This window comes from Diceros bicornis, chromosome 14 (genome assembly GCF_020826845.1).
Source record: "Diceros bicornis minor isolate mBicDic1 chromosome 14, mDicBic1.mat.cur, whole genome shotgun sequence".
NCBI lineage: Eukaryota > Metazoa > Chordata > Mammalia > Perissodactyla > Rhinocerotidae > Diceros > Diceros bicornis.
In genome coordinates this window covers 14,985,163-15,008,760 of record NC_080753.1, presented here as the reverse complement: position 1 = coordinate 15,008,760, position 23,598 = coordinate 14,985,163, and the positions used below count along the sequence as shown (strand labels likewise).

Below are 23,598 nucleotides of genomic sequence, written 5' to 3'. Positions count from 1 at the left end.
ATTACTTGTTAATTTCACAAGCATAAATAATGATTCCCTTCTCTATCAGAATTGTCCTAAAAAACAGATATACAAAAAAGGAATAAAATGTCACACTTGCCCCCAAGGAGCTAACAGTGTTGTATAAGTTGTGTAAGTAAATATTGGGAGGATAGAGCTCTGGAGGGAGTTCTCTTTAACGGCACTCAGCCAGGGGAGAACGTGGGACCTTGTCAGGGGAGGCTTCCTGGAGAGGGAGCATCTGGGCTGCATTTTAAAGGTTTAGGAGTTACAAAGAGAAATAGGGGTGGGGAGTGGCGGCAAAGGTATGTGCTGAGAGTCTGCACTCCAGACAGAGGGATGAGCAAGAGCAATGGCAAGAAATAAGAGACCAAGTGGAGGAACTATAAGCAATTTGGTGTTGCTGAGCCACAGAGCTGGAAGGGGGCAAGTGATGAGGCTGGAGAAATAATCAGAGGTCAGAGTGTAAAGGGTAACAAAGATGGAGGAGCCAAGGATGACCTTTGAGTTACCAGCATGGGTGGTGAAGGGCAGAGATGTCCTTTAAGACATACACTGACGAATTCAGTTTGGGCTATATAGAGCTTGGGGTGTCCGTGAGGCCTCCAGGTGGAGCTATACAGCAAGGAGGGCAAGGATATAAATCTGAAGGGTGGGAGAGAGCACTAAGTCAAAGAGATGGAGTTTGGCTTATCTGCCAAAAGATCATATCTGAAACTCTGAGGATGGTTGTGATAGTTCCAGGGGATTACAATGCGAGAAAAGAAAATGCCTGAGGTCAGAATCATGGGTAACACCCAGTTATTTTGTCTATTCAAACCTGACTCCCCAGTAGTCATGGTCTAATTAGAGCCCCAGGATAACGTAAAAATACATAGATTGTGGTCAAGTAGAAATCCTAGGCAATTTATACCTCACACCATGGAAATTAGGCATTGTCTTGGAACAAGCCTCAATCAGAAAGAGGCTTTATAAATATTTTATAAACACCAATACCATAATACCCTTCTAAGTTTTCTCCCAATTATCTTCCTTTCCAATACTATACTCTAACTAGTCAGGTGAGGATGGGATGGCCACTAACTAGCACCACAAAGGCCAGAGAAAGATGCTCTGATGCCTTATTTCCAGTAATATTTCAAACAGGTAATGACCAGGTTCTTTAAAACTTCGTGCCAAGCCTCAAAAACCTTTATTTACTTTAATTTCATATCACAGGTGTTAGAAACAAATGTTCTTCACTTTTGTCATCTTCACCCTTGTTTATAGGTAAGCTGAAACTGTCTTTAATTGAAAAAACTAAATCTTAAAGTAGCTATTCTAAGGGATGTTATTATGAATGAATTTGATCATTCTATACCATCCTGCCTTAAGATAAGAACACTTAATGGAGAAGGAGACAGTTTCAGCCTCCTGCAGTTATCAGATTTCTATACAGTTAATATCAGGCTTCTATATGACTATTATTAATATAGAAAGGTGGGGAAAGAAAAGCCTAGAAGAGTGAAAGAAGAAGCAGTCAAAGATATGTAAGGAGAACCAGGGGAGAGGAGCGTCTTGGAAGCCTAAGAAATAGAGCATGTCCAGAGGGCAGAAGTGATCTTGTTAATAGCAGAGTTCCGATAAGAGAGGGAATAAGAAGTGGCTATTGAATTCGGCAACCAGAGCATGAGTGATCAAGATGAGAGCAGTCCCAGTGGAGTAGTTGAGGTGGAAGCCACTATGCATTGCAGTGGACTGAGGAATGCGCTGGAAGTGAGGAAGGGAAGACATTAAGTCAGATCATCCAAAAAGATCATCGAGGAATGGACAGCTTTAAGATTTGAGACCCTCAGCCTTTGATCTATCTTCTGAATCTTTAGATAAATTGGACTTATCTTAAAACCGAACTTTACAAATTTTGATCAGGAACAAGATTTGCGATGAAGCCTCACCCTGCTTTCCTCTACAAATTTGTCACTCAACAACAGCCACAATTTGAAGTGGTCTCCAACTTGATTTCTGAGCCAAATATCGCCCTCTCCACCTTGGTCCTTCATCCACCCTAGCTTTTTTTTTTTTTTTTGGTGAGGAGGATCAGTCCTAAGTTAACATCTATGTCAATCTTCCCCTTTTTTTGCTGAGGAAGACTGGCCCTGGGCTAACATCCGTACCCATCTTCCTCCACTTTATATGGGACATTGCCACAGCATGGCCTGGCGAGCGGTGCCTCAGTACGCGCCTGGGATCCAAACCCAGGCCGCCAGCAGCAGAGTGTGTGCACTTAACTGCTACGCCATGGGCTGGCCCCACCCTAGCTTTTTATGGCTCTGCAAGAGGAGCCTAGTCTTTGAGAAGTTTTCAGGAGCAATATCAACTAGAGGAAGAGTCAATATCCATGAATTTTGTTTTGTTTGTTTTGTTTTAATTGAGAGGCACTGAACAGAAGGAGCCAGTAAAGAAGGAGAGGTTAACTACACAAGACAGAATCATTCACTGATGGGACAAAGTTAAGAAGATGCTGAAAGGGATGGGTTGACTTTAAACAGGAGAAGGGCTGACAGATTCTCAGAGACCAGGGGAAAGGAAATAAAGTTAGGTCTGTGGGGAAAGGGTTGGCAAACATAGGAAGAGAATATCTGATCATTTGCATGTCCTCATATGACTCTGGACGGTATTTCCAATCAGCCCCCACTGAAGAGACAACATGGTTGAGGTAAAAGCTGTTCAGAAATACTTTTATCTTTCTCCAAAGGGGGTTGCGTCCCCCATCCTCCCTTCTCCCATCTTTTATAAAGCAATGTGGACATTTAGAGGAAACCAAAACAGCCAATGTTGGAGGAATGTAAATGACCTGCATCGGGGTATTCAGAAACTTGGGTACCATCTGGACTCAAATTAGCATAAATCCTCACCCTGAACCAACTAAGCATCCATACAACAACTTACATCACCACCACCTCTTCTGTCTCTCCCCAACATTGGCCCATATGTACCCAAATTTCTGCTGTTTCTGGAATTTCCTGTCCATAATGCCCCCACAGTGACAAGCATACTCTTGTACACAGAATAAGCCCTCAATTAACTGAGTGAACTAAGAGGCTCTCTGCAGCAGAACACCCTAAATGTTCCATCTGCATTACATACTCATACGGAATTTCTGAATGGGTTAACATATAGATAGAACTGCATGAATCATTCCAGTCTCATTTTGTCAAAGAATTTTTGATACTGTAATAATTTTACTGCTTTTCCTAGAGCTCTTCATTAAGCAAAATACATACTCATATTTAAATTTTGACATTAGCACATACACCACACAACATGGTAATTAGGCAATGTTTTAGAAGCATATTAATATTTGAAATTTCTTCCTGATGAATGATAATGTACTAATTCTGTAACTCTTGTGTTTTAGTACAGTTTTCTGTCCCAAACTATATAGGTTAGGAAAACTGACTACATATGTTAGATTTTAACCTAACTCATAAATTAATATATGCCCAAAAAGGCAATGTAAACACCTTAAAGTTTACATGATATAGCAGAAAGAACACTGGACTGAGTTGGGAAACCTGGGTTCTCATCCAGGCTCCGCTGACTAGTAATGTGACTAAGTCAACTGTTTAATGTCTAGGCTTCTATGTCCTTATTTGTAAAATGAGGCAATTGGATAGGATAGCCTGTGAGGCTCCTTCCCTTATTAAAATTCTACAGCTCTACGAAGCATCAGCTTTCTATTTATTCAGTTTGTTGTAATTGACAGGCCAAGTGAAGCATCTCCCAGTTAAACAGACCCCTGCTGAAAAGCCCTGGATACTGGCCACCCACAGTGTCCTTCCAAAGAGTTCTTAATACAAAAGTCTTCATACTGAGTACCGAGTGGCATGCCACCCTGACTACAGCTGGTTGAACCAGGAATGGCCACCGACAGATGATCCAGTATCCTCTGAGGGGGCCTGGCATGAGAGCTCCCCCAAAAGGTATGTTCTCTACAAAATGGGGACTGAACCAACCGAGTTTCTTCTTGAGGAATCTGAACACAGAACTCTCAGAAAGGAGAGAATAGTGAGATACTTTTCCTTGGTAACAGTTATTTTAAAGGAAATTTATCTATTGCTTATTTAGCTAGTCATTTGATTGACATTTCCAGGTGACCATAAGACCCCATGAAGTCAAAGACGACTGCTCATCATTGTATCCTCCTGCACCTCGCACTAGAGGCACTCAATAAACAATGCATTTTGAGCCACTTAAAGGAAAAGAGGGGAAAAGGACAGGGAACATAAAAAACAAAATGCTATGGCAGCTCAGAAACAGTTATGAGAACAAAGAATTACATTCTTTCTAGTCCAGTAAACATGGAGTAGTGAGTTCTATCAGAACTTCTCATTTATAGTTTTAGTCCCGTACCTTTGCATCATTTATTTATCAATTTAAGTGGAGGAATTTGATCATTTTCTGATTAGCATGGGCTCTACTCTGACATAATACAAAAATGCCACTGGATATCAAAGGAAAATTCAGCCTTTGAAAAGATTTATCCCTGCTGCAAATGCGTAGTTAAATTGACTCAGGATAAACAAAAACAAACCATGAAATACATTAGAAGGTGCTTATGAGTCATTTAGTCTTTGAGAATTTGGCTTTTATAAGTTAGAAAGATTTCACAGAACCATCTGACTTTTAGGAAGGGTTTGTTTATCCTGATTTTCTGAAATTACCGGGAACAATTAAAGTTTTGAGATACCCTGAATTCTTCCTTCCATTTGTTAGGGGCCTAATGGCCCATCTGCAGACCTGGACTCCTGTGTGCACATATGGTCCATAATTTATGAAATGTGCTTATTTACATGTTTTAATTCTTACTTTCCAATGTTTTGAAATGCACCCGTCTTATATCTGTCTTTGACATGCAGACACATATTTTAGCCATAGGGGTGACACGATAGAGAGAGGGTAGGCATACAAGCATCAGGGCTGATATTTGCCTATTTATAAACAATATGATGGGAGGAATTGTAGAACCATTATTGGAGGACATACTGCTGTACCAGACACTTCTATTTGGTGGGTTAATACTCACCTGAAATAGTTGGGGGCACACCTTCCTTCACATGGAGAATCACTCGAACTTGGTCTTCACCTGAAACTTAATACGGAAAGCCACAACTTGAATGTAATGCAAAAATCATCTTAATACGAAAGATATTCATATGTGAGAAAGGTGCCTTTATGTTAAATTCTCCACAACCAAACTAAATTTTCAAAATAAAAAAATAAAGCCCTTGTTGATTTCCAATATTTGATTTTGATTGCTTTTATTTGATTAAACTTAATCGCAGTAAGGTCTCCAAGAAAGTTGGCACATAAATAACTAGGTGAAAAAATCCTTGAGCCATGTGTTCTTTGGAGGCCAATGTTGGTCAGCAGGGCACACCGCATATCCTATTTCCTCTCCATCATTTTGAAGGCTCAGCTTTTAGAATTCATGTGCTTTTCACCAATAGAATTCAGATCACCCATGAAATGTATTTGCTTTACCTTCATCCCAACAAATTGTCCTTTTAATGAAGGCTTTTCTCTACCCTCCTTTCTCCTCCCATCTTCCAAACCAACTGAGCACATTTAAAAGGCCTGGGGTTCATTAATTTTAAGTGTTCAATAAATTAGTGGAAATAATCAAAAGGCCTGATTCTTTCTGATAATGACAATTTGATGTCAGTATAAACCAGTAGATTAAGCTGGGAACATATGCTCCTTTGCCAAGAGAGGCTGCTATAATTAAATAGTGAATTCAGCTACAAGGTGCTCTCACGCCTGATTAATTAGTAATCAGGTGCACGAACTCTGCTTTTCAGTAACACCTTGTCTCTTATTGGTTAATTACCTTTCTGCCTTCTCAGATGTCATGCAAGCCAGCGCCTCCATCACTGGAGGATCCAATGCTTGCTGAAGGATGCAACCTTGAGGCCTTGGTCAAAACTATGCTCTCCTTTTGCCTTTCCCTGGAACCCTGAGCCCTTTCCTCCATCACAGGATGGAATAGACCGAGGATCACTCTTTCTAATTACAAAGCATAAGCTTCAGAAGATTACATAGAAAATAATCCCCAAAGGGATCCATGATGAGACCTCTTCTATTCTTCTATTCTTATTTTGATCATTATTCTCATTAAAAAAATTTTCCCATTACAAAATGCATGAGTCTATGGCTTTCTCCTTACACTGTATACATTTTGAGATCAGGTACAGTGGCCAACGTGTTCTTTGTCTGCTCTACTTTATCATCACTTCCAAGACTCTGCTTATATTGTTTCCTTATCATATTTTCCCCCCTTTTCTAACTTAAATAATAATAATTATAAAGCCACTAGCCCAGCATCTCATCTCTTTTTTTCTCTAATGTCTAATTCATCCACTTCCGCTCACACCAATCTATGCATTTTCTAAAGTTGAAAAGCACTTCTAACACCACACTGTGATATTTATCCTATGCTTGCTCTCAATTTAGCAAATATTTATAGAGCATCAACTGTGGTGAATTTAGGAATGCATCAATCATTAGCTGTGTCTCTAAATCTTTGAGGGAGGGACTTTTCTCATGCACCTTAAGACATAGACATTGCTGGACATGTAGATACTTCTTCTGGACCAATCTAGAAATCCTGTCTATAGTGCTCCCTACTCCAGATACCCAGTACTTAACTGACAATTTCAACAAATTGAACAAATGGAAGCAGGAAATACCTCTCTTAAAGGAACCAAAAGACAAAATGGTAAATGATTCTCAATCAAAAAGAAAAGCAAAAGAGAATATGAACAGGATGACACCTGAAAACATACAAAAGGTAACAATAGAACACCCTCCTACAAGAAAAAGGAACTGAATACTGTCATAGAATCAGACTCTAAGAAAGGGTAACTAGAAAAAAATTCCAGAACCATTTGGAAAGGGAAATCAGTTCATTGAAAGACGTTATAAATGCCATCCTTGTTAATAGTTTCCAGGCAGTTGTAGATTTCAGTACCTCTGTGTCCTCTTTCTTAAGACACAGCACTGAGGGAAGGAAAGTGAAAAAGGAAAGTTACACATAAAAAAGTCTTTTTCAAAGCCACTGTAGTCATTTTATAATGATTTATTCAACCAAAATAAGTACAATTTATATTTTTAAGAGAAATGGTTGGAAGGAGTAAAGAATGGAAACATGATTTTCTTTTCCCGGTAGATAGATGAGGAAATTTGAAATGGAGGGAAAACAATCAATGTATTCAAAACCCCTCGGGTGAAAAGGATACCATAAGTATCACGCATTGTAGTTATCATCGTGATGATTCACCCTAACACTGAACAGGCTGACCCTCAACATATCTGACTCCCATTACAGGCTGTTCTACTCGTCCTCTCATTCACTAAATCACTTGCCCAGGCGCTGTTCTTGGTAAACCAAGGCTCCTTGGCTCAGCGTGCTGTCGTGTCTGTAGCTCTGTGTCGGTAGCTCTGGTTTCTAACTGAGTGACCACTGATTTTGTTCAGCCTCTATGTGTGCACAAATGGTTCCCACCTCCTGAGGAAACTCTTCCCCAAAACAGACATTGAAACTAAAATATACCTGGAAAAGCTATCACTCACTTTATTAAAGCAAGTGTGTGAATACCATTCAATCTGAGACGCAGTTTCAGCATCAGAGCAAATGAAGAAAAGTTACCTAAAGTAGGAAAGACTAGAAAAGTCTGATTCCTATACCACCACTTGTACATGCCCCTCTGTGGGCTGGTTCTGAGCCTGTGAGCATGGTGCAGAGGACTGTTTCTTCCCAAATATCATTTCTACGTCGTGAGAGTGGTAGGGAAGAATGTGGGGGCTGGAGTTCCACAGCCTGGATTTGAATCCTGGGTCTTCCAGCTCCTAGATGGGGGCAACTAACAAGTTATTCACCATTTCTGGACTTCATTCACTTCATCTGAAAATGGGAATAACCTACTATCTACCTCATAGGGTTACTGGGAAGAAAAGATAAGATAATTCATGTCATATGCTTAGCACAGTGCCTGGCATGTAATAACGGTAAATGTAGCTATTATCAATACTGTTATTATGGCATGCTCATTATTCTGGGATCTAGTTAAGAAAACCCAAGAAATATGCTTTTATTCTTTTCACTCTTTTTACAGCTGCACCTAATCATGAGGAGTCACAGTATTCAGAGCTGTAAGCAACTTAACCAGATCTGCTAAGTGCGTTGACGCTACAAAAGACGGTGTAAATGTTCAGTGTCATTTCCAATTTGGATAAATACAAAGAGAGATGAAAATCATTTGAGAATAAAAGTATTGACTCAGGAAGAGTTTAAAAGCCTTATACAAGCTGTGACATTGTACATACGTGTTCTCAGTGCTTATGAGTTCTGATTTTGTATTTGTAATATGAGAATGGCTAATCTACTTTGTTTATAAATGAAGACTCACTGCCTTTGATCCTTCCCAGATTGTAAGAATATCTGATTGGTCCTCAAAAAGAAAAGAAGTCTTTGGGTCAATCATTGCCAAATTATTCTGACAAGTGCTATATGATCTAAGCTTGCTATAAACACAGACATCTAATAGGAAGAGAGAAATGTGCTAAGATAATGGCTCCTGGTAAGAGGAATGAGAGTTACTCGGCTAGATATGATGCTCATGCCTGCCAGAGTAAGGCATTGTGCCTGGCATTAGGCAAGAAAAAAATTAATTAATTCTCTCCCTGAAGAGGTCCCAATCTCTCTTGGAATTTTGGAGGGGGAAACAAGTACCTATCCATGTAAAAGGAAAAAACACATGGCATCTTAGCAGGCTGTAGACTCCCTTCCTATTTTATTCTTCATTCATATTCCCATTCCCACTCTGCCATTGAGGTCTATGCACATATTAGGTCCTCTCATTCAGTCTATGTTTATCTAGTGGGAGTCAGCCATTGACAACACACAGAGAGAACGTGAAACAGCAATTGCAATCTGTGTCAGAAAATTTCACCCAGTCTCATCCTGACTCATGCATTCTCCTTCTGCCTGCCTTGGACCCAGACTCCAGCTGTCTTCACGAGCCAGCTGTTGGATTTGATCCTCTCTCTGCATTTTCACCTTAGCTTGCCCCATCCTCTACCCTCACCTCTTCTCCCAGATCTGCCTCACACACCTGCACACTCCTGCTCTACTTCCCCCTACCTGCTCGGTGAACTTAACCTCACTCCCCAGAAATTGACATCTTTCACTAAGCCACAGAGAAGGCTTTCTTGTCAGTTGGTCCTTGGGCAGCTAAAGCTTGATTCGCACGACCACACTCCTATCTGATTCCAGCCTCACATAGACAGCCACAGAGTCACCTTGGCCCTCGTAACACAGGATCTTTGCACGACCTTCACAGAAACACTATATGAAAGTCCTGTGATCCCCTTTGAGTCTTCTATTCTCCCCAGTAACATTCATTCATGGAAGAGTGTGATTCTTTTAAGTGTAAAATAACTTGATCAAGATGCCGGCAGATAGATACATCAGCATTAACCACAGTCCTGAGAGTTAGCTCAATTAAACCTTCTGAATTAACTCAGAGAACAATCGTTTTTCTGACTCAGAGAGATGTTTGCCACACTTGCATTGTGCACTTATGATTCCCTGGGCCCTGAACAGATCTAGAGAACTAGGACCTCCAGGGAGGGGCCTGGGAACAAGCATTCCAACTGTTTGCCCATGGGGCATGTTTAGAAAGCACTTATTCAAGGAATTTTACAATTTGTCTCCTATCATACTCTCGAAAATGTGCTTTGTTCTCAGAAGCACGTGTCCTTAGCAAGTAAGGAGAGAGACCAGATAAAAAAGAGACACTTGTGTCCACACTTCTTTTCATCAGTTACACCCAAAACTTGCAGACCACATTATATGCCCAAAATGTAAAACGTGAGGTGATGATTTTAGTGGCATAAAAAGTTTTATTTTAGTAGCTATAAATGTTAATGTATTTTAGAAAAAGCAACCAAGTCATTAAGCCCATGATTTTATGGGTATTACTGCTTAAGACGAGGTTAGGTTTTAAAAATAAGACAGTGTGGGAATTTATTAAGAAAAATCTTAGGTAAATAATAGTGCAAGAGGCATAAGGATGTGACAAATTGTGCAGGTGGTACACAAGTATCTAAAGTTTAGGAAGCACAGAGTTAATAAGTGCAGGTTTTTCCTACAAATAGAAGAATTGGTTTAGAAGGGTAAGGACATAAGCTTAGATTTTTAAAAAACACTAGTATACTAGAAAAAGCACTGAACCGAGAGTCAGAAAAGCCGAGTTCGAATGCTGGTTATACCACTTACGCCCTGCATGAATTCAGGCTGGACACCAGCATTGCTAAGAATCAGCTCCTTAACCTGAGTGATTCCTAGAAAAACTATTTGATTCTAACATCTAAGTTTTCCTTCTTTTCTTCTTTTTTTCCTTTCTTCCTTCCTTCTTTCTTTTTCTCCCTTTCCTCTTACCTTTTCCTTTTGGAGAAGTTTCTTGCAATCAAGAGGCAAAATCTCTTTCACATTCCCAGCTCCTGTTCCATTCTCTATATTTTTACCGTAAAAGTTAGTGCATTTCCCTGAAGTCAGTCCTCTATATTACTGGTAAAAATCCTTGGGGATCTTTGTGGAATGAGTTTTCTACAAGAATGTAAATTAATTTATTAACTAGAATGCCATAGATTGCCTTAGAGGGCCTCAGCATGGGAATGGTTGCCGAGTTCCAAAGGATTATGATTCTGCTCTGCTTATAAAATCCTCCCAAAGAGCCCTAGGGAGCCAATTGAGTCCTCTCTCCTCCTTAGATCCTCACAGGATTCCTTCTCAAGGAGTTGCATGGGGTCTTCTGAACAAGCTGAAAAACAGAAGGGTCTTGGCTGCAGCCTGCTCCATCCAGCATCCTCAGCGCTTTGAGAAAGAGAAACCTAAGCAGTAGCCGTGAGCTCCTAGCCACAAACTAGGAAAGGAAAACATTCCTTATTTTCAGAATCTCCCTAGTTAACAGCATCTTTCCCAAGCTGTCTGCATGATGTGACTTGAGTTCTTTAGGGCAACTGGTGCAGACAATAAAGTCCATCTGTCTTTCTATCTACAGCCCTCTTGCCCTCACGGACAACAGCCCTGGCTTCTTGCCAAATAGCCTGCCTTTATCTTGGAGGGGGACATTTGGAGACAAGCATTGGCCAGCCTGGCTAGACATGTCCTTTCTCAGTCAGATCAGAAGGAGGTGATACGCAGGAGCCTCTGAGCCTAGCAGGCGGACTTGCTCAGCTGCCGCCTCGCACAATATCCCAGCTCGGCTGCCTCTCCACTGCGCGAGCGGGGGCTGTGTGAACTCGGGAGGGCAACTGTGAATGGCTCAGCATCTGATATGAATTTATCACTGGCTGCTGGTTGGGTGGGGGATAAAACAAGGGGAAGGGGCTGTGAGTGTTTAATGCACCCTGCCACAACCCAACAGTTTGCCCTAAAGAGCCTTTTACCAATATAAAAGGACAGGGTCAAAAGTAAGTTGACCCCTGACAGAATGTACAATTATTAGAAGAGGGCTGTGCACGAGCAGCTGCTGGAACCCCACTGGTTCCGCGTTGGGCTTCCAAAAGTCAGAATATGAATAATCAACTCAAGATTGTTTCTCCACCCCTCTTAACCCCCACCACCTCCCCCCAACCTTGTCCTCCTGTTTTGGGCAAGTCCTATTATATTTCTACAGGAAGAAGCGTAGCCCTCCCCAGCAGCTGCAATAATTGTGTTCTCATTGTGAGGAAGACCTCCTCCTGGCCGCCCCCCTACAAGTGGCCATTGTGAGTGGAGAGTCAGTGATTACACGCTCCGCCTGATGCTTTCGGGGACCCAGCTGCCTAAGTGCTGACACACGAGCGTGTGGAAAGCCAGGGAGGGGGCTGGTGGAGGTGGAGGCAAGAGGTGGGGGGATCCCGTGTCTGTGAGATGGGACTCTGACATACCAGACCTTTTGCATAAGTCAAGCCCAGAACAAATGAGGCTTTATCAGGCCCCAGTGATGAGGGGTCTCATCTCCCTTTGAAGTGGAGCTGAGCATGGGGCCTAGCAGCTTTTCCTCCTTTGGACCAAGCAAACATCCTTCTTTTGATATGCTACATGCTCATTATCTCTGCCCCATTTAATGATTTTTGATTGAAGGGTGGCGGCTGGGATGCCAAGAAGATCGTTAAAGTGGCTCCATCCAGCCAAGCCTGCAAGAAAAGCTTTCCTTGTGCTTGGGCCTAAATTTGGAATTTCTTAACAGTGTGCGCTTGTTCTTAGAGGCAGATAAGGGCTGAGCGTGAAATTCTTAATTAAGCAATAAATAGAGAGTGGGGTGTCAGCAGATGTAGCCAGTAGCCATGGCAACGGGAATCACATGGGCAAGAGAGCTGAGACTAGATGGAGGCCTCAGGCCTGGGCCTGACTGACAGCTGAAGAATCCTACAAAGCTTGTAAACCAGATTAATTAGCTGACTAATTATTTCATAGCGTTAATGTAACTAAAAAATAAAAATAGTTCTCCATGAACTGAAACATCCCTGGAAGAAACAGCAGGGAAAGAGGCAGTGGGAAATCGGCTGTGTAAGGCAGAGGCCAGGGCGGCTGGTGAATCAAATCGCATAAACGGCAAAATCGGCTGGGGATTCGCCTCCGACTTTGAGAATATAGACAAACACTGTTCTATAGTCATACCCATTCTCAAGCATGGCGTAGAAGTTATAGTTCGGAACTGCCATTTGTGATAGTTTATCGCATCTAATATTGCCCCTCCTGGTCCCAACACAATACAGCATGCGTACACTTTCCTTGTGGTCTGTTTCGTAAGTGGCTCCTTGGGCCAAATTCTCAAGGACTTTAGAAAGACAACCCGAACCAATCTCCTTAAAATATATTTTTGAATGACTGAGGTGATCTTATTCTGTGGATAACAATTGCTTAAGTGGTATTAAATTTCAGTCATGGGAACAACATATCACATATGTCCTAATATCACGGATCTCAGTTATCTTACAAAATCTGGTCAAGGAAAATACAACAAGACCTTGTCAGCAAGGTTATGATGTGTATCCTGATTTCAAGGCACGTGAGATTGTTAATCTTCTGGGAAAAAAAAAAAAATTCTAGAGAAATAATCTACTGAGAAAATTTGTAGTAAGATACCATGGCATGCTAATCACACTTGAAGACATTTGGGTGTTCTGTACCACAGTTCCAAGAGATAAGTAAGTATTCTTAGCCTCCTTGCATAGATGGAGCCACTGAGGCATGGAGAATTTATAATTCCATGCCCTGAGTGAAAGAGTCAGCCAGCCGCTGATTAAAACCCTGAGCCCTAAGCTCTGGCCACCAGCTTTCCAAAGAACCTGAATTCCATAAAGACGTCTGCTGAACAAAGACAGAACTCACCTTGGTGGAGAAGAGAAATGCAAGGTCAGACCCACTATACGTGCAGGATTCTTTTCTGTCACTGGGGCTCGGTGAGAAGTTTTCTCCCACAGCCCTGCCCAACACCCCCACCCTGTGGGTCAGGGATCAAGGATTACTTAGTGGGCAGCACACTCTAGTGGAGAGAGCCATAGCCAGGAGCTAGAATGCCTGGGTTCTGGTCTTTTCCATGCTCAGTTGGGTCTAAGATTAGTCAGGTATCTTAAATCACACACAAAGTAGCCAAACGGAGGAAATGAAGATAATTGCGATTTTTCTTAAACTTCCTCTCCTGGAGGATGTGGTAAGGTTGCAAACAAAAATACAAAAGATGGTCCACTTAGAAGTGGTCAACAAATGGGTGAAACACAGCCAACTGCCGGTGAAGCAGCGCTCTGAATGGGACACCAGCCAGGAAAGGGAGCAGGACCCCCTACACCCCCGAAAGCCTGACAGGAAACTCAAACTCCATGGACCTGAGGAGATCAAGAAGTTTCTCTACAATAAAATAAAACTTGTCTACAGTACACAACTCTCCTCATGTTTTTTCATTGCAGGAATATGTCCGCATACACTGTGAGATTGTGACTTATGTTCTCTTTTTAGATTAAATGCATTTTATGTAAATTATCTCAGTCACAGACATATAAAGTCACATGGTCCAAAAAAACAATTAAGTGAAAGTAACAAACTAATCAACACGTAAAGTGCATGGCAGAAGAACTGGAACTCTATTGCTTGGGGTCTTGTTGGGGTACCAGCTGCAATTTCCTCACTGCCACTATGGCGTCAGTATTCCTAGAGATGATGTAAACTTGACACAGAGGATACCCAAAATCATAGCCAAATCCACACAATCCAATTGAGCTGTGTGGACCACCACCACAGAGGAGCAGTGCGAGCTTCAGTTCCCCCTGAATCCTCATATCCTCTCTGTGTCAGCCCAGAAACGGGAACAGAAGTGGCTCTAGCCACCTACCTACCCCATTCACTCAGATGACAGAGGAGGCACAAATGACCTCGAAGCCACTACCTAGGAATCCTCTGAAGGGACAAGGGTTTCTAAGTTTATTAAACATCCAACCAATCCTCTGTGACTTCCTGTTCCCTTTCCAACTCATATTATTTGAAGGTGGAAACACTAGGGTATTCTGGTACAGAGAATTTTTTTTAAATTAATAAAGGCTATCTACCTAAAAAATGTTTTATACTGAAGTATTCATCTACATCCTATATATGCACATATTTACACACAGATGTACACCTACATATAAATATATATGTTTACACAGATGTGCATTTATACCATATGTGTGTATATATAGTAAAATAATACAACTTGCTATTAATTCAATAAATAACGCTATCAAAGGGGAAGAAAATCTGTAGCTGTCTGACTTGATTTTTTTTTCCTTATATCGCAAATCTTCCTTTATGATGCTCGGCTTCTGTGACTCTTCAAATTAGTTTGCAGTTCATGAACAGAATCTGACCAATGGACAAGACAGGCTCTTCAGAAGCATGCTAAGTAATAGAATGAGAGCAATTTGAAATTAAAATTTTCTTCCAGAATATATATCAAGTGAACAGTCAGAGTTAAAGTTAACGGCACTGATTTGCTCCTACTTAATGTCTGCATTTGGCTCTAGTAGTAAAACGGTCTCAGGATCTCTGTCCATCCTGAGTTTTTATAGTTTTAGGTTACATTTACGGTTGGATGAAATCAGAAATAAAATTTGAATAGCACAATTCAGTGCAAATAAAATATACAACAATCTATTTGGAAAAGACTTAAAAAACACCAGAGAATCACCATACTCTCCTTTCTGGTGCTTTTAAAATTTACTAGTCCCAGGAGCAAGTGCAGATCAGACTCAGTTGACAAGTGAGAGGGACAGGGATGCAGGACAATTGCCTAGCTCTCTAAACCCTCAGGGCCCAGTCTGGCTTCTGGCAGGGGCTGGCACTTGCCATGCTGATGAGGTCCCCTGAATTTGACCAATTAATAACAAAATGTCATTCTAGTGACCCATTTGGCCAGATTCTCCTTACAGAGCACAACTGAGCAGAGGTTGGTATAAGAGGACACCGTGGGCTCAGAGTGACCAATGCTGACACGGTGTGGAAAAGGAATATGAGACGAGCACCAGGAAGTCAAAAGAAAGGTATGGTTCTGACCCACACATTGGGCTCCTGTGAAACCCGCACAGTAAGCAGGTAAGGAAGTCCTTTTGCCCTCTGTTACTCTGCAATCACAGTACAGTTCCTGGTCTTACGAAATGAGGCTCCTGGATCCTTCATCTTGATGTTGCATCCTGACACAACTCAGAGATAGCCCATCCCCAGTCCTCAGATCAGCCCTCTGTGCCACCTCATCTTCCTGGCCTCAGCTTCCCTTCCAAGGCTTGCCTTCTCGTTTTCCACATTAACTTCACTCTTCATCCCTCCTCTCCCCGTACCTGTCACCTTGTCTTCCCTGCTGTTCCTTGTATCTGTGGCCATACCCAGCCGTCTTGTCTTGACCTGTGATCTTTCCACAAATACAGCACTGCCTTAAAGTGAATTAAAAATATTAATAACAACATGTGTTAAGCACTGTCTGTGAGTTAGGCACTCTGCTAAGAAGTTACACATGTTATCCTTTATTTAATTTCCTATCCTTTGAAGTAAGTCCTGTTATTATCCCATTTTACAGATGAGGAGTCTTAGACTGAAAGGGTACCTGCCCACTGTCCCATAGCCAGTGAGTGTGGAGCTGGGATTTAAACCCAGGCAGTCTGATTTCACTCGACCATAACATACAGCTGGCCCCTTCTGTTCCACATCACTTCATAGCACTGAAGTCTCGAATTCAAGAGTGAACAGTGGTTTCTGATCATGCGCCCTCAACAGGCTCATCCAATTACACTTACCCAGATAGGTGAGTTGCCTCAACTGGTTATCGAAGAACCAGTCACAGCCTTGGTCCTGACCAGGTGATGGAAGAGATGGAAGGGACTGCCCCACGTGAGTCCCACATTTTATGAAGATGTCAGGGTAAGGCCACACGCCTGTGTGCATCAGCAGGAGATAATTCCCAGGAGCAAAGTTGTCAAATGTTGCTGAGTACTTGAAGTGAGAGAAAAGCACAAGAGTGCTCATTTAGGAAGGAAGGCTCCCCCCCAAAATGAGCTACAAAGAACGCAGATGGAATAGTTTAGAAATAGGGCAGTTCACACCTAGACTACTTTTCTTATGGGAAATGGTCTTAAATAAGTCCACTCCATAATAAATTCATAACTAGAGCTACAAAATCATAGAATGTGAGTTCTACGAAAGATGCCGTTAAGTTTCTTTGTTTTTAACGACCTGAATTAACAGGAGAAAACCAAGACCCAGACAAGTGAATCAACTTGTCCCAGGTCAAACAGCTGGAAAAGACAAAGCCAGGTCTAGAATTCATTTCCCATTCCCATAACATAAGGAGGCAGGCAATGATGGGGGCCATCCATTTATGACAGTAACAGCTAACACTGTTGGAGCATTTGCTACGTGCTCATATCAAGGCATTCGATCCTTGAGAGACCCATGGTGATTGATGCTATTACTGCCCCCATTTCACAGATGAGGAAACTGAGGCAGGAGAGGTCCAGTAACTCGCCCCACATCACAAAGCAGGAGAGTGCTGAGCCAGGAGAGAAACCCAGGGTGTCCTCGTCCAGAATCGCCATTCTACTGCCTTCCCCTTATGAAAATTTCCCAGAATGTTCTCATGGGAACCCCAAGGGAAGGAAGGAGAGGTGTACATCCTTTCTGAGAGCCATAGTGAGAGGATCAAAAGGGATTCTGCTTTGAGTTCCTCAGAGCTATGGCACACCTAAAGCAGCTTCTAGCTCTCTAAGACCTGCTCTCGTGACCTTCAGGGAGAATGTATATGATGAGACAGGAAGAAAGAAATGCATTAAAAGGAAGAAAAGAAGCTTGAGGGAATCCATTAGATTGAGGGTTTGTTTTTGTTTTTTTTTTTCAGAAAATGCACCCACTTTCCACACGGTTATTCCTGTCTTCCTTCCCCCTAACCGTTTGACTCCTTCACCCTGGCAAATGAGTCTAGACCCTCATTTGCAAGTTAATCCTTGACCACAAGGTGGCAGTATGCAATGCAAAAATGCCTTGCTAAGGCATTTTCTCTGGCTACAAACACTTGCCTGAGGTTAGTTGGTTCTTAACCCATAATATAAGAACACAATTCTACAGAATGCTTAGAACTATTTTTCATCGTGTTAATAAAGTTAAATTTTCAGGCAGAACCATTCTGCATTCAAGGTGAGATTTAAACAGATTCTAAAATTTTCAAGTTAAAAAACAATCTCATATTCAGTTTACGTTCATCTAGCCAAATGCTGTTGCAGTTTTCTCTCTCAGCACCAGAAGAGGCTCACATCTGCAAACTATTATTTCACAGAAGGAAAGATAAGAACTCCTGGGAAATGTGACACACCAATCAATGAATGAATGAATGAACGAATGCCTGGGTTACCTGAAGAGATCTGTTGATCCAAGGGGTCTCAAATCGCAGTGAGTAGGTCTCTTGATCCAAGAGCAGAGCCATCCAGCCATGATGGTTAGACAATGTATCCCGCACATAATTGACAGTGGTTGTCTTATTTCTGCTGTCTGTCACAGTTAAATCATAAGAAACATCCGGAGCATTAGCTCTAGGGTGATTTAAAAAGAAAAACATGGTTTTAAGTCACTTGCCCATTCTGGATCTAATGCACTTCTCTTCCATCGGTTATAGTTCATCTTTTATTCTCCCCTTCTCTGTCTCAGGTCCTTTTGGTGCATGTGTCTATTGAAGTTTTCAAAAAAGCCCAGTGAGAAAATGGCACTGGATGGTCTGTGCATTACATTGGCCTGGGGGGTTGAAGTAATGCTCAGATCTAAAGCCACTAATAAATGCCATCTTAATGAGTTCATATAAGCCAGGATTAAATACCACTATTTTCAAAAAGAAATGTCTATGGCCAGAATTTTGCCATAGACCAGGTTTATCAGCAGCAGAAAACACATTATATTGGTAATTAGATAGATATTCCTACGGGAAACAATGACTGAGACCCAGAACCTGATGTGCCTCTACTCTCAGAAGCCCACCTCCAGCCACCCAGCAGGAATGGTTCAGTAGCCTTCCCTAGAATGATGAGTAACCTGACTCCTCCCCTGTGGGCTTGCATATGCCCAGCGCTCACCCCTGCTACAGCATCTCAGCGTTGTTAGGTTTGCTTTTTCGTTTGTTAACATAGATTATAAGATCCTCAAGTTAGAGATATTTTCCCTTTTTGGTATCCTGCACCCTGGCACACGGCCCTGCACACAATGGGCCCTCAAATCATGTTTGTTCTGTGAAGGAAGACTGTATGCATGAGCTCTTCCGAAAGCAGCTAGTGCCAATTCCCTAATTTGCATACAGCATTTCTAGAAGAACTACATTTTACCAAATGAGGAAACTGAGGCAGAGTGTGGCAAAAGTATTATGTGAATGTCACAGGTAGAACTAGAAATTTTCTAATTTCTATAAATTATTCTACACAGCCCATCCCAGAGAGCGATTTTTAAGACTTCGCTAGAACATAAATAGATTTGGCCACGTGCTAAGACCCTCAAAGAAAGTCAAAGTGGACAGAAGAAAACACAGCAAAAGTTAAAAAAAAAAGAAAATCAATACACATTATGACTGTCCTTCCCGCTTTGGTTTAGTTTTCACGAGAATCTAACTGTGGCATTTTGCTACAGGCAGATAATTAAATTCTCCAAGTAGAGGGAAAGGAGATGAAGAAGGATGTTGGGTTTTCAAAGTGAGGTGTGGCATGAGCAGATCCAAAGGCAATTTACAATCCAGTGGCATATTATAAAAGGAAGCTGTTTTCAGTGTTAAATGCTTGTGCTCTATAGTCAAATGGGTGTAAATTGGAAATCTATACCTGCATGCACTAGGTGGATGAACTTGGGCAAGTTACTGACTCTCTTTAAACTTTAATTTCCTTTTTTTTAAAATGGAGGCAACGATAGCATGTATCTCATATAGCTACTGTAAAACACAGAGAATCTATATAAAGTATTCAGTCTTTCACCAAAGCCAGCAACATCTACCTACAACTCATTTAAGAAAGAACCTCAGATGCGCCAGATCTGCCATTCTGCACTACTTTTTTTAACATCTAGAGGTTTACCCAGGATATTTGGTCATTTGAAAACACCTTTCACAGTACAGAGACCTGGCCCTGACAATGCAGTACTTGATACATATTTCTCATAAGATTAAATGCATTCGTCTCATCCGCTAATTAATAAAATGAAAAGGATGAATGCTCAGGGCCTTTGGAACAAAAGAACTACTCTTTCCTCAGACTCCCTACGCAGCATTCACTGAACCTGTAGAAATCTCGGGGTGGGGGTACTTCTTCCTCTCTCTGGGCTTGGGATACTTAGGGTTTTTTTTTCATGAGGATTTAAACTAGAACTAAAGGACAATCCTCAACTCATCTTCTTAGAATCAGACTGGACATGAGGGTCACCTGTTCTAACTTCCAATCCATTACAGGAATTTCTTCCATAGTTTACCCGGGCCCCTCTTCCAGTTATGTGGCATTCCTATCCTCAAATTCTTCCTCCATTTATGGAATTTATTTTTAAATTTTAATCTTTAGACAAGCTTTAAAAGCTTAATTTTCTTCCTTGTATTTTCAGCCATTTGTCCTCAATTGTCATGGCTCTCTCTTCCCCTGACTGAAACCATGTCTCAGAGTCCCAAGAGATCATCCAGAACAATCTGGCCCAACTAATACATGTAAGGAACAAAGATAGGCTTCTGGGAAATAAATGCAAAACAAATGTGATGAGAAGAGATAAGGTGGGACCAAGAAATACCAAAGAGGCAGAGAAGTGGGCTGCAGTGGCTACCACGGTCAGTATATAAGGTGGGATTCCCCACAGTCCAGAGAATGATTCTGAGTGTGTTAGTTTCCAAAAGTGCATCCTTTCAGATATATGGTATATATGGGCTCTGGAAAATGAATCACAAGACCTACATCCAAGAGAGACTAATTGATAAGTCAGAATTTCCATTTAATAATTCACGGTAAGAAATAAAACTGCATTTCACATAATGGGTATTCAATAAATATTTGTTGAATGAATAAACAGGGGTTAAATGAACTAGAACACTCCAATGGACTACTTAGTGGTGTTTCTTCCCAACAGGGAAGTCTACCCAGAAAACCACACAAGTGACAGGAGATTTCTTGTAAACTTATTAATCAAAGGAGATAAGCAGTTGATCATAAGTTATCAGAGCTTGATACAGTCAACCGAAGTCAATAGCATAATTGCCAAGAGGACTTAAACACTTACGTTTGGTGGTCAGAAAACTTCTCCTGGGTGTATACAAGCAATCTACACTAATAGTGGGCCCTGGTTTAAGTTTTCCTTATGAACTTATATCTTTTCTATCCTAGTCAAGTGCTCTCAGTTAAACCAATTTTACAAATAGTTTTTTTAAACTATAGACCCAAAAAAGAATTCTATTTGTTCAAAAGCATCCATCTTTTCACATCAAATTCCTCCAATCCATATTTTGTCACTCACTTTGCCTTGCCAATCTATATTTTGTCACCCTTTTCTTAAGACATCATGCATATTTCCAGAAATGCTTCTTCATTCTGGCAATATGGCCCTAAGAATCCCCCTAAACACTTTGACTAGACTTAATTACGTCTCAAATTTCCATCAGCATCACATTGATAAATCGGTTTTCAGGATATGATTTCTTCTGGTTCCGTTTCTACAGACTGCAATTTCAATTGTTGAAGGAGCCGTTTTTCAGACTGTGCTCCCCAGTCTCTGAAGGCCCTTATCAACCTGACCCTCTCTTCAAATATTGTAAAACTGCTAAATGCTAACAATTATTCAGGTCTATTTGTCTTTGAGACTGTTGTACCTTCCTTTGGATGCCCTTCTCCTTCCAACTAGCATCCAGTAATCTAATGCTAACCTCTTGATCAACCAGAAACTCGCCATAGCACATCGTGATCCTAAATTACCTCTCCTCTTCCTTCTGCACGCATTGCCTTGATCCTGTCAAGCAACCCCATCCATCTCAACCAAGGTTTGTGTGAAATGCAATTTCACTGGCACTCATGTGCAATACCAGCTTTCTGCGGTGCAATAAGGTATAGAAGGAGGTTATCACATATACCTTTATCGCAGCTGGTAGTGGAAAGGGTTACATGGTTTACTCTGGAAAGCAAATCAAAATGTAAAAAACCCATCTCCCAGTAGGCAAGAGCCCTTCTGTTGGCCATCAGTGGGGGCGAAAAAATTCTAAGTCAAATCAGCTCCCATCCTTCTAGGCCAAATGCCAGCACTGACAGTGGTGGGCTCTTCTGAAAAGCAGCAAAAGAACATCAAGAATCAAAGAACACCATGAAGAAAATTTACTAACCATAATTACTGCAATTTTCGCTTGCCCCAAATAGCCACCAATTTCCCTGTGCCCTAAATAGCCACCAATCTCCCTCTCTTTACTGTTAATGAAGCAAAGGAGCACAAAAGTATTTCCAATTTGGAGGAGCCAAGGGAGTCTGCATGGGCCATTAGCAGCAGAGAGCTTCATTACTAGGGGAAGAAGTCTCTCCCTGAACTTCTCATGGCTTTATGTGCAAGAAATCAGGAGGCAACCAGTCCATTTTAAATGTTAACTCTTACCTCTGCGTCAGTAATAGCTCCTGTATACAATCAAAAAGGCAACAGGACTACAAGCCTTCCCTGTTCTGTGCAGTGTCTTAATTTTTCTTCCTTTTTTTTAATAACCAAGCCTGTTTTCAATTAAGAGACATTTTCCTCTAGAAATATAGCACTATCACTTGATAAAACTTTCCAACCTAAGTACCAATTTACAATACTAGTTGCATAAACAGTTATGTCATTTAGTGCCCATACACTGTGCAGAACTGTTGAATATATACTGCTCACAAAGGATTTGTTAGGCAATCAGCAATATCAGTGAGAACAAATATTAACTCCCTGGTTTGTGTTTACCATTAGCTTACTTTTCCTGAGGGTCCATATCTCTGTGTATTAAGACAAACATTGCATTGAGCTCTAAATGCTCTCAGTTCGGAACAATTGTGAAATAAAGCCTTTACAATTACACATCTCCTAAGCCAGACACATCATAATAACTAGCCCCCAAAGGTGCTGCTCACATCTATTGAATGCTAGTGCCTGCTGTTGTCGCTCTCATCTTTTACTGCACAAAGAGGACAAAGTCAAAATTCTGAGCACAACCAACAAGTTTTTGGGGCATGGCTTGCTTGAGCATCCTTTAAAAATACACTGGGCTCATACAAGTCCTTGTCAGAGAACCACTATCCTACCTGCTGATCTGCCATCATCCAGTAATATTTTATGTGTATCAGTAAGGGTTTTTTAATATATACCCTTATTAATTGAGAAACACAAATATTTCTCCTTCTGAGTAAGAGGAAAGAAATCACAACATTCAGTCTTCCCTCCAACTTTTAACAATCTTTACATTCACAAATTAGAGCTGGTAGGCAGAGACGCAAGCCTTATAATCCTTGTGTGTCTGGCAGGCACACCCTGCCACCACTCCTCCGTGACTTTGCAGGTGTATATTTCTGTTTATCTTTTTTCAGAGTTGGCTAAAGCAATAATAATTTATTGTAGAGAAGCCCCAGAATCAACCCAGCATCTCCTCAAAGGTAGTGTCTATGGTTTTTTACCATTAGGACAATACTTCTCACTTATTCTATCTTAATCCATGAAGAGAAGCAATATATTCTATCATCCTTTCTAAGATGGTCCTTCGTACACTTGCATCTCCTCTCTTGATCTGCTGAATCCAGCTGGAGGCTGCCTCAGCACATGAGAATAATACCACTGGAGCTATATAACCCCAAGGTAGACAACTACTGGCCAAGAATATTGAAAAACAATTTTACGCATCAGGTAGGGAGTTAGACGAAGAAAGGAATCTTCCCTTTTACACGTGCACACACCTGGTGCTTTGGGGGAACCGACTGACCCCGGCTCTCAGGCTCATTGTCAGTCCCTCTTCCCAATGCCGTGGTCTGTGATGTCACGATGGTAGCCTATGT

General features: G+C 41.4%; 1 protein-coding gene across 1 annotated transcript in view; it reads right to left on the bottom strand.

The window, feature by feature from the left end:
- PKHD1 (PKHD1 ciliary IPT domain containing fibrocystin/polyductin) overlaps window positions 1-23,598 on the bottom strand; it is a 415,790-nt gene that overhangs the window by 190,600 nt on the left and 201,592 nt on the right. Inside the window, exons 47-49 of the mRNA XM_058554174.1 lie at window positions 17,958-18,135; window positions 16,351-16,546; window positions 5,066-5,131 (exon numbers count right to left, since the gene is read on the bottom strand). Of these exons, the coding sequence (XP_058410157.1) occupies window positions 5,066-5,131; window positions 16,351-16,546; window positions 17,958-18,135 (440 nt within the window). The remainder of the gene's footprint in view (window positions 1-5,065; window positions 5,132-16,350; window positions 16,547-17,957; window positions 18,136-23,598) is intronic.